At 31.5% G+C, this 12,617-nt stretch overlaps 1 protein-coding gene across 1 annotated transcript; it reads left to right on the top strand.

Moving 5' to 3' along the window:
- The first annotated feature begins 4,386 nt into the window (after positions 1 to 4,386).
- LOC130892179 (peptide transporter family 1-like) lies at positions 4,387 to 12,520 on the top strand. Its single transcript, XM_057797401.1, has 16 exons — positions 4,387 to 4,884; positions 4,940 to 5,018; positions 5,364 to 5,505; positions 5,605 to 5,691; positions 8,173 to 8,444; positions 8,514 to 8,596; positions 8,644 to 8,829; positions 9,485 to 9,671; positions 9,726 to 9,844; positions 10,078 to 10,257; positions 10,483 to 10,586; positions 10,649 to 10,795; positions 11,167 to 11,281; positions 11,757 to 11,885; positions 12,112 to 12,219; positions 12,292 to 12,520. Exons 1-16 carry the CDS (start codon positions 4,723 to 4,725, stop codon positions 12,475 to 12,477), a joined length of 2,286 nt encoding a protein of 761 aa, XP_057653384.1. The 5' UTR covers positions 4,387 to 4,722; the 3' UTR covers positions 12,478 to 12,520.
- Positions 12,521 to 12,617: the final 97 nt, after the last annotated feature.

Here is a 12,617-nt window from a genome sequence, read left to right as displayed (position 1 = left end):
TCTGTTGCACCCAAACAAAAAAAATGAAATATTAAATTTTTGTTTTCAATTACTTACAAGTATTTTATTTGAGATATATATACTAAGTGGTAGCTGTAATGTCATCCAAACTATAAATGTTGTGACATAATCAATATGTGTTATTGTCGTCTATAAAAATAACTTTATCATATATTATATAACTGTATAAATATCAAAATACGACATTTTTGTTGAAATTTTTGATAAAAATTGCTTTATATAATACACAGATTGAATCTAAAACGACTTAGTATCCAAAAAGCAGTGAAAATAAGGGAAATTAAAAAAAAACTTTCGATTCTAAGATTATAACCTCACTTTTTGTTACTGCTTATTGGGTATCGTAATGATTTAGAAATTTCAACTTTTAAATACGGTGGTGTAATTTTACTGTAATCCTTCTTTAATCGAATTTATGCAGTATCAAAAATAACAATTGAATCGGCAATTTTAAAATGGTATCCATTAAAAGAGGAAATACTTCCGTAGCCGCTCGGATTAGAATCATAATAGAACACTCTAATTTGGTGCTTTCGTGGCTGCAAACCTATTTATCGAAGTCCAAGCACTTCCGGTTTTTTTAATAGGAATTTAAATGGCCGACTTCCGGTTTGGCTTTTTTTGACAGGATGTGTGGATTTTTTACTTCCGGTTGGGCTCTATGAACTAGATTTATGGTTTGGTTTACTTCCGGTTCGGCTTTTTGAACTAGATTTATGGATTAGATGACTTCCGGTTGAACTTTTTTAACTGAATGTACGAATTAAATGACTTTCGGTTCAGTTCTTTGAACTAGATTTATGGATTACACGAAAAGTCATTTAGTCTTGTTTATACACAATGAATTTCATAGAAAAATATTTTTTACCGAGTTATAACCCAATTAATATAACCTAACCTAAATAAATAATTATTTTATTTATTTAGTCGAGACTTTCTACTGAAAATAGCATACCCAAAATAATTTTTTTTGTTTAAATCGTAAATCTAGTTCAAAAAGCCGAACCGGAAGTAAACCAATCTATTTATTAGTACTAATCGGAAGTACTAATGTCTGGGATTTCCATAAATGGATCCTACGATCTAGAAAACGCTTAACTAATGAGTTTTTATTATAAAAACGAGCATATATGGAAGTATATCTTGGTAGTTTCAGTACTGACATATACAGGGTGTTGTATCTACTCTATGTTACCAGTAACATCAGTAAAAAAATTAATTTAACAACAATGCAAATATATTTGATTGTAATAGGCGTTGGGACCATACATATATTAACCGGAGGCTAGTCACGTTCTTGGAACGTGAAAAATTCCATAGATTTATTTAGAAATAAACTAATTGGCAAACAATGTTTCAATTTTTTTGTCAAAAAATGTCAATATTGAGTTTCTAGAATATTTGCATTGTTTTCGAACGATTCACAACGAGCTAAAACGCGTAAAATACGGAATTTTAAAGTTTCCACAATGAAGTAAGAAGAAGAAAATAAAATTTCCACTTTATCCCATGGATTTATGGTGAAAATAATCTGTTTGAATCACGTAAAACCACAACTGTTTACAAACTTACCATATATTGACGTCAGAGCACCGCCATATTGGTATTGAACGTTTTGGCGGGAACTTTAAACTATAAACATGATTTAAAATGTGACGATAGTATAAAAAAATGAATATAACAAATCGACATGTCAAATTAGAGGTACATACTTGTTTCAATGCCCTATTGCTACGAGGATAGTCCCAGAAGTACTTGTCCCAGCAAAGAAAACATAAAAATTTTGAGATGCTGATCTTAGCAAGTCGTTCAGTCTCGTCTAAACTTTGCTACCCAATATTTTACTGTTGATACCGAAGGATCAATCTCCCCCAGAGTAGCCAGCTACTTCTAGGACCATCCTCGTATATAAAAGTGATTATACCACCGATTTTTTTTTCTAACTGTGTGTATATGTATAAATATGAATAAAAAAAATTAATGTTGCCTTCTTTCCAACTGTGATCTCGTTGAACGAAGAATATAGTCATCATACTTAAACAAATTAATGTGATTAGGGACCATTTCGGCGTATTAAGGATTGTTGAGTGCTTGATGTGATTGTGTTCTTCTTACACTTTATCATATTTATCTGTAAAATTTATCGTTTCGGCACAATGGAGTCATCAATTATGTAGGGTAGTGTATATGTATATTATAAAATTATATAAAGAAATACGTGCTTTGTTTAATAATAATATTTATATGATGACTCATAACGCCAAAAAAACGTATTAATGTATTATACAAAAAAGATTTTATACATTCTTGACACATTTTTATATGTATATAATAACAATAATAACAAATTTCCAGTGTATGTTTTTACTACGTCAAAACAATCTACAAAATGATTTTTACGTTAATCGAATAAAAAATCGATTAATCGATATTGTTTTAAGGAAATGATTTTGCTAAAATATTTTAATTAGAAGTCACGTATACATAATAAAAAAAAAAGTAAACGTGTTTGTTTACATTATTTATGTCATTAAATCGTGTCATTTAAAAATTATTAATTATTATGTAGAGATGATTAAAAATTCATAATTATTTCAAGACGATATGTCCCTCTATATAAAACGTTCATCTATGGTTCTACGTCAAATACAACATGGCGATAGACGTCAATAACCGAAGTGGTAGGTTATTGACGTACATTACAATTTAAATATTGATATTAACTTTTAAATCAATTTCAGAACTAAAAAAAATGTGTCGAAAGTGTATTTCTTCTAATACCTTGTTAAATATTCGTGTTTTCATGGTGGGGAGTGAATTTTAGTTGCTTTTTGTGTAATAAACCGAATAATGCAGTTATCTACCAGGTGTTTATGTGTTTGTTTCACAGAATTAGTTCACATGTATGTATTAAATTTGATTAGTAACCGGATTGTAAAAAACTCATTCGAATTCAAATCATTCACAGTTTATTCAAAAAGCTTCTAGAAATTCCTAATATTTTCCTAAATGTGGAATATAATATGTGTTCAATGTGATTTATAAAATTATAAAACTTATCGTAGACTTACTATTGAATGAATTTAAAAGTAATTTGCCACAATAAAAATATCACGATAGAGAAGGGGAATATCATTTGAAGTTTATTAAAATAAAAGGAATATACGTTTCGGTAATTATTTGTTAAATGTGTTTGTTTTCATTCGCGTCAAATCGGCCATTTTGGTTTTCAATACACTTCGTGTTTTGTTTGTTTTCATGTTATATTCGTGCCCAAAATTCAAATTTAAATATTAAATTGTACAAATTTCTTTCTTTTCATATGTTTAGGTTTCTAAATCGTCTTGATGTTAAGTCTCTTCCGATTTTTACCAGATTTCTATGTAGATTTTATTTTTACTTTGGTATTTATGATTGACATAAATACGCGAATTGTCAGTGTCAAGTAATATTTTGAAAATGCCCGAACAGGTCGAAAAAATAACTAATTTTAAATCAGAAAAGACTATTTAGAAACATATAACAAGTAGGATGAAAAGTTGGTGGGCTAGCATAAAAAATCTTTTTTTTTTAATAGAATTTCAATTTATTAATAAATAATAGTGGTCTACGAGGGCGGTACAACAATTATAGCGGTCTTGACACTCAAAATAGTCCGTATAATGTTTATAATGTCAAGGTTTAAACTAAAAAAAAGTTTTTTTACTTAAAATCCTGCAACTAATAGTATGACAGTTGTCAATGTCAAAATAAGCTGAAATCTATTTAAAAATGGCCGTCGTAGGGTGAACAAATTCTTTTCTGAAGTATTTGTTGGATTTTCGACCTTATTATTTATTGCGAAACGGTTTCTTGACGAATTACTACTTAAATAAACCCGAAATTTGTCTTGTTCCATTTAAAAAACTATTTACAGTGGTATTTATCGATGAAATGATCTCGTATTTAAGATATTGAAGCTAATTTCTAATAAATCGACAATTGAAAATCTAAATAAAAATATTTTAACGTTAAATAATTATACCAAAATTATTTTTGTACGAAATATTTGATTTAAAAGTATTATATATCAACCTAACCTAAAATGAAGAGCTTTATATGTTATAATAATAATGAACTATATATTTCGATGTTGTATACGTGTCTCAGATTGTAGATTTTTTAAGTTTTAATAAAAAAATGTTCCAAACTTCGTTTTTTTCTTATTATACGAGGTGCGATCATCAAGAAACGAAACTAGGGCTGTTGTCAGCTGTCAACTGTCAACCGCTTTGTACGGGGGTTGTTGTTTTGCTTCGAATTTGAACTTAGATCAACGAATTTTTGTGAAACTTCAAATGAAACTTGGAAAAATTGCTACTAAAAGTCAAATCTGTCATTGTCATGATGAATTTTGACATTTTCAATGGTGGACGTACTCGGAACGTGTTGTCATACGAGGGCTACTCGAATTGTTTACAGATACTTGGAAAATAGAATTAAACCAACAGTAATGGCGGATTCGCTCGTCAAAATGGAATCAGCGAACCCACCAATGGGTCCAGAACCCATCATTCAGCTAAATAGGCGCCAAATCTGACCAGAAACCGGACTTTTAACCGGACATTTCCATCTAAAACATCAGGATTCAAGCCAAAGCGCCTGATCGGCTTCTCAAATGACCTCGGACTACGGTGGCTTCAAATGGGGCGTGTTTGAACTATGAACTATGAATTTGTCGATGGAATCGCTTCGATTTTTAGCGACGAAACGCCATCTGGAGACAGAGAAACAACTAGAAACGTCAAATTACACTTTGACAATTACGTTTTGACACGTGTCGAATGTGGTTTTACCGTTTATATCCGCACCCCTATGTATCAGGTAAATAATTTTCGTAAACTGATTAAAGGTAAAGTGGACAGCTCAATTTTTTTAGGAATCGTTCAATTCCGTCGCCATATTATGCATAATAGCCACGGAATTTTGCGAGAGATTCGCTTTTTCCGGCTTAAGAAGTAAGTAGATTGAATCCATATTGAAATTCGATCGGTCCCGATTCACCCCCCGCAAGAAATATCCCCGAATAGTTTTTACCGACACGTAGCGGGTTTTTCTTCGATATTTTTGAAGCCGCAACCTTCCCCGTTGACTGTTGCGTCTTCGGACGCGGTCCATCGACTGCGCTCCACTCGGATCATCGAAATACCGTGACATTTGACGTATAATCTGTCGAAAGTTGGTACTTCGTAAACGTCATGTGGATTTGACAGTTCCAACGCCGTCTGTGCGTCAGTCTTAGTGACTTATCGACTTTTGGAATACGAATATTCGGTTTTTGCATTGATCGGAATAATTTTTAGCGATTCTATCGATATATCTACGAAACGTTTTATTATTGTCGGAATGTACGTCGACTGTTATCTACCATGGCTTTCTAATGGTGTGTTATATTGTTCCAATGGCTGGAGCTATTTGCGCTGACGTGTATTTTGGGAGATACAGGTAAATTTGCACTTTGTTTCCGAGTAAATCGATTTTTTACAGATTTTATTCACTCGCGTTTGACATTTGTGTGTTGTATCGGTTGATTGTTTCTTCCAGGACTATAAGGAACTTCGGGATTGTTTATTTAATAGGACACGTGCTTATTTTTATTGCTGCTGTTCCTACAATCAGTATATACCCGGCGTAAGTAGTTTTTTAAGCGAAATATTTATGTTAATTATAGAAAAAAATGATTAATTTGATTTTTTGCCTGTAGTGATTTTTTTTTCGAAAAACTGATATTTTTTTGGAACTCCTCGTATGAAAAAACCCTTTCTATCGAAATTTAGCAAAATCTGGAAAATTTTTTTTCAATTTTTATAACAAAGGGGGGCCCTTTTGAAGTCTGGACTTTTGTTTGACAACTTCTAACTTTTTGTTATATAAGTCACTTTGTATATACAGTGGGGGGCTGTTGTATTTTTTTTATGATAGTATCGATGTTCCTCTTTCGATTTTTTTATATTACAACGTTGCCAAACCATTACTGTGGATGCTATAAATTTATATATTGTTATTTTTCGAAAAAAGTTTATTTCAACTTTAACCCTGTATATTTTCGGAAAATATGAAATTGAAGGAATCAAATATGAAGAATCACTTAGACACAAGTTTTCTTAATTGATTCATATCAGAAATATATCGATATCCCAACTGGTTTCCGAGATATGGAACTTTTTATACGAGCGTGTCAAATTTTTCTTCGAATTTGTGGATTTTTTGAGATAATTTTTAATTATACATTTTTATATTGAAAGAATACAAAAAACTATGGTATATCATGTATTTTTATCCGAAAAATTCAAAAATCATGTTAATTTTCAGATCGAATTTATATTTTTGCGGGAAATTCAATTTTCATGAATTTTCCTCAATGTTTCGCTGATAATAATTTTTTTTTCGAAAAACTGATATTTTTTTTGGAACTCCTCGTATGAAAAAACCCTTTCTATCGAAATTTAGCAAAATCTGGAAAATTTTTTTTCAATTTTTATAACAAAGGGGGGCCCCTTTGAAGTCTGGACTTTTGTTTGACAACTTCTAACTTTTTGTTATATAAGTCACTTTGTATATAGAGTGGGGGGCTGTTGTATTTTTTTTATGATAGTATCGATGTTCCTCTTTCGATTTTTTTATATTACAACGTTGCCAAACCATTACTGTGGATGCTATAAATTTATATAGTGTTATTTTTCGAAAAAAGTTTATTTCAACTTTAACCCTGTATAATTTCGAAAAATATGAAATTGAAGGAATCAAATATGAAGAATCACTTAGACACAAGTTTTCTTAATTGATTCATATCAGAAATATATCGATATCCCAACTGGTTTCCGAGATATGGAACTTTTTATACGAGCGTGTCAAATTTTTTCCCAAATTTGTGGATTTTTTGAGATAATTGTTGATTATACATTTTTATATTGAAAGAATACAAAAAACTATGGTATATCATGTATTTTTATCCGAAAAATTCAAAAATCGTGTTAATTTTCAGATCAAATGTATACTTTTCTGGGAAATTCAATTTTCTTGAATATTTCCTCAATGTTTCGCTGATAATAATTTTTTTTTCGAAAAACTGATATTTTTTTTGGAACTCCTCGTATGAAAAAACCCTTTCTATCGAAATTTAGCAAAATCTGGAAAAATTTTTTTCAATTTTTATAACAAAGGGGGGCCCCTTTGAAGTCTGGACTTTTGTTTGATAACTTCTAACTTTTTGTTATATACGTCGTTTTGTATGTACACGGGGGGGTTGTTGTATTTTTTTTATGATAGTATCGATGTTCTTCTTTCGATTTTTTTATATTACAACGTTGCCAAACCATTACTGTGGATGCTATAAATTTATATAGTGTTATTTTTCGAAAAAAGTTTATTTCAACTTTAACCCTGTATAATTTCGAAAAATATGAAATTGAAGGAATCCAATATGAAGATTCACTTAGACACACGTTTTGTCTATCGATTCATGTCAAAAATAAATCGATATCTCTACTGGTTTCCGAGATATGGAACTTTTTATACGAGCGTGTCAAATTTTTTTCCCAAATTTGTGGATTTTTTGAGATAATTTTTAATGATAAATTTCTATATATCAAGAATGCGAAAAATTATGGTATATCATGTATTTTTATCCGAAAAATTCAAAAATCGTGTTAATTTTCAGATCAAATGTATAGTTTTCCGGGAAATTCAATTTTTCTCCGATAATTTTTTTTTTTTCGAGAAATTTATATATTTTTCCAACTCCTCGTATCAAAAAAACACAATTTCATTAGAATCTAAAGAAAATCTTTCACAGTTTTCAAAACAAATGACATCCGGTATTAATCTCGTTTTAATATTTTTCTTTCGACATTACAATTATTCAAAATACCATATTACTATAACTGAAAAAAAAAACAACTTGGCAACTATGCACAATACTCGCTAATATCTATGATCTCGTTTATAACGCCGGTAAAATCATATACCGGTTGTCCCAAATAACTTAATGAATGTTTTCAATCCATAACATCATTCGAACTTAAATTAAAAGATCTCAAAATATATTATTCGACTAGAAAACGTTCTCTCAGCCGAATATTTAACATTGACGTTGGTTTTTTCCAATTTTAGTTTATTTTTCTTCGTCGGCTTGACGCTGATAGCGATCGGAACTGGCGGTATAAAACCTTGCGTAGCGGCGTTCGGCGCCGAGCAATTCAATCTACCGGCCCAAAAAGACCTCCTCATACATTTTTTCTCCGTATTTTATTTCACGATAAATCTGGGCGGGTTCGTGGGTATGACCTTGACCCCCGTACTGCGGAAAGTGTCCTGCTTCGGCGACGACACTTGCTACGCTCTGGCCTTCGGATTCCCAGCCGCGCTTATGATCCTCTCAATACGTAAGTACCGATTCCGCCCTCATCCCCCCGCTCGCGACGAAATATTCCGCCCCCCTTTTCGAATTTCAGTTCTGTTCGTCGTCGGGAAAAATTTCTACAAACTCAAATCGCCCAAAAAGAAAATTATAGTGGAATTTTTGAAATGCGGTTGGGTGAGTCCGTTTCCCGATTACCGATAACGATAAAAATAAAAATTCAGTACGCTGTGACGTTTAGATTTAGGACGGGGACGCGTTCCAGTCATTGGTTAGACGTCGCCAAAGATAAATTCAATCCTCAACTTGTCGCCGATATGAAGATCGTATCTGGAATATTGTTTTTGTTTATGCCGTTGCCGATTTTTTGGTCGTTGTTCGATCAACAGGGATCCAGGTGGACGTTTCAAGTAAATTAAATCAATTTCGATCGTTATTTGATTGTACGAGGGTTGCTGGTTAAGTTTCGATATGCCTCGTGGATTTTGTTCAATATTTTAGAGTCGTCACCTCGTATATTTGTTTCGGACAATTTTTTTCCATGTATAGCGACCCTCGTATACTAAATGAACGTTACTGCTTGTAAACAGAGGCGTACTAAGGGACGAGTTGTGTCAAATTAAATTCCTAATTAATTTTTTCCATGTTTACAATTCACTGAATTTATTTGCGATCTCAAAACTTGTATAGAAACCCTCGTATACTAAATGAACGTTCCTGCTTATAAACAGAGGCGTACTAAGGCACGAGTTGTGTCAAATTAAATTCCTAATTAATTTTTTCCATGTTTACAATTCACTGAATTTATTAGCGATCTCAAAACTTGTATAGAAACCCTCGTATACTAAATAAACGTTCCTGCTTATAAACAGAGGCGTACTAAGGCACGAGTTGTGTCAAATTAAATTCCTAATTAATTTTTTCCATGTTTACAATTCACAGAATTTATTTGCGATCTCAAAACTTGTATAGCGACCCTCGTATACTAAATAAACGTTCCTGCTTATAAACAGAGGCGTACTGAGGGGCGAGTTGTATCAAATTGAATTCGCTTTCTCCTTATAGGCGTCGCATATGAACGGAGATATTCTTGGACCTATCGACGTCGCTCCAGACCAAATGCAAGTGATTAACCCCGCCCTAGTACTCATAATAATCCCCATATTAGACAGGGTGTTCTACCCTTGTTTTTCTCGATACAATTTTTTGCAAAATTCCTTACATCGAATGGCTTTCGGAGGTTTAATTGCAGGTAGATCACGAATATTTTCGAATAAATGCGAATTTTTTTATAATAATGTTGTAGGTGTCGCTTTTTTTTCGGCGGGTGTTTTGGAATTAGTTCTAGAAACGACTTACCCTCGTCTTCCGGAAAAACATCAAGCCGCCGTTAACATTATCAACACTCTACCATGTAATCTCAAGGTAATTTGACTTTTAAATTCAATTGGATCATTTTTTTGGCAGAAATAAAAATTTGATCATCAGAAACTTCTCAAATATCCCCTAAATGCCTCGATTTGCTCATACGTGGTTTTCTAAATCCATTCTGACGCGAATTAATGCTACGGCTATACAGATTTGTTTACACCAGCGAATTTTCGATCTTTAATGGCCATATCTCGTAAATTTATTGACCAAAAAGTGAAAAATTATAGGTTACAAACCCTTTCGACGATATTCAGATGGTAAACGCAGGCCACATTATTAGATTTAATAATATAGTTTGTTACAATCATACCTCGTATAAGTTGTATGTCGAAGCGCCGTTTTTATGCGGAAATTTAGAAATCCGTAGACGCAGGTTCGAAATGAACGTCGTATGTTTTGAATACCAGGTAAGTTAATTAGTAATAGTAAAAAAAAATGTTGTTATCCAATGAAATTTCCATGTCGGAAAACATAATTTTCATAATTTTCCATTATTTGAATTATAGAAATATAATATTAATTTTTTTAAAGACGGACCTGTATAAAATTTCGACAGTCGTTATTCCTATAAACGTATTGGTTCATTGAACTATATCGAAAACCATCGAATATTCACTTTATTAACATTGTAGATCTATTCGATATTTATTGGAATCGATCAACAGAACGATGTTCAATCATTCGTAATCGATCCGGTAGATTTCAATAAATCATTAAATGGTTATCCAAGAATCAGGTAAAATGGCAAATTTTCGTTAATTATTTATTCATTTCATAATAACTGAGGAATAATTTTAGAATTATTTATATAAGAAATACAAATTATCTTCATAATGTAACGGTGTCTTTGAAAAATCAAATTGGAACACAGGATATGTACTTTGTACCTAATTCAGATCGTCCAAGCGTCGCGGAAAGTGCGTACATGGAACTACCACACGGAGTGTAAGTTCAGTGTACACTTTATTATAAACTAATAAGAGTGAATTAATTTCAAGTTGGTTATTCTGAGGATTTTTGATTTGATTTTTTTGTTGTGTTGATTTTTTACTGCTTGATTTAAAAAGAATTTAAAATAAAATTCGAAGTTTTTAAATTTTTTCATTTACACAATAATCCTTATATATTGAGACATTCCGCCGCTTCCAAGAATGAACACAATCCACGCCATAGAGAAATCTTATTCGTATAGAGGTTTCACTGATATCTTATTAAAATAAAAATATATTGGCGACGTTTTTAAATTATAGAAACAGTTATTTCAAAAGGGAAATTAAGCTTGAGTGACCTAAAAAATTGGACTAATTTAATTTTAGGTACGAATGTCAAATTAGTAGTACAGAAGAAAAAATACTCTATGAAAAACTATTCCATTTAGCCCTTGGGGGAGTGTATTCTTTGGTTATAAGAGAAAATAAAGAGCAAATTGTAGTAAGCAGAATCTTTTTACACGTAAAAAACGCTTTAACCTCAAATAATTCATTCAATTAATATTCATTCATCAATTTATATCCTGAATTGATTTCATTTACAATCCTACGTTGCCATTTTCTCGTTCCGGATAGTTCTAATGATGATTAACGCGCATAGAGTAAATAGCAAAGATATAGAGAGCGAGGTAAGAGATTGTACCAAACGGCTAGCAGAGATAGAAAGATCATTTTTCTCTACTCTATTCTGATTATATCGAAATGACATCAAAGTTTCGAGTGGTAAAAGAAGAATAATCAATTTCGAATTTATTGACGACTAGAAGAACTTATATATCACTCACTCTATCTTTTTTAATTTCTCTATGCTTATGAATTAGATGTTTTGTCATGTCAAAGTATAGGCAACTATTTTTACACATGTTTAATTGGTTGCATACCTTTGTCAATATTATTAATTTGATGTTTTTCTTTAGTTTGTTAAACTTTTTGCGATGGCCGTACCTAATACTGTGAGCATTTTATGGCAGTTGCCTCAGTATTTTTTAATATCGGTTGCGGAAATTATGTTTGGTGTTGCCGGACTGGAATTTTCGTTTACGCAAGTGAGTTTATTTACCTTTCGAAACACGAACAAACATAAACATTTTCACAATTGAGAATATTAACTCTTTAATTGTGTAAAAAATAAATTTGATGATAATAAAAGATAATTTAAAACATTCTATTTGTATTCTTAATTTGTAATCAGATGGGAATTTCGAAATGGACAAATTAAAATTTGTTTTTATACATATATCATTCAAAATGGTTTTTTTATATAACTTTCAGGCACCTAGAAGTATGAAAACAGTAACGATCGCTGGTTGGTACTTATCTGTAGCTGTGGGTAACCTCTTGGTTACTGTTATAACGCAATTAAATATATTTAAAAGTCAGGTACTTATTATTCAAGCCGGTCCTGGCGATTTACTGTCATTTGTCGTAGTTTTGACAGATTATTTATTTTAGGCAAATGAATTTTTTCTTTTTGCTATATTAATCGTGGCAGATATGATGGTTTTTATGGAAATGGCGTCTCATTATACTTTCGTCACGATTAAAGAATCGTCGACAACAATCACAACAGGATGTACAGTTACAGACGAAATAATACCATTTATTGAATCTATTGAAAGCGATAATTCGAGCGAATGATTCTATAATTGTATTGATAATGAAATAAAACGATACTTTTTATCATTTCAAATTGTTTATTTTCTACATCCTGTAATTTTTGAGATTAGTATCAATTTTGTACCTCAACTATTCATATCTCTAAATAAATATTAATCGAT

Source organism: Diorhabda carinulata, chromosome 4, assembly GCF_026250575.1.
Source record: "Diorhabda carinulata isolate Delta chromosome 4, icDioCari1.1, whole genome shotgun sequence".
In the NCBI taxonomy this organism is placed as follows: Eukaryota; Metazoa; Arthropoda; class Insecta; order Coleoptera; family Chrysomelidae; genus Diorhabda; species Diorhabda carinulata.
Note: the sequence above shows the minus strand (reverse complement) of the source record. Positions and strands in the feature narration are given on the sequence as shown.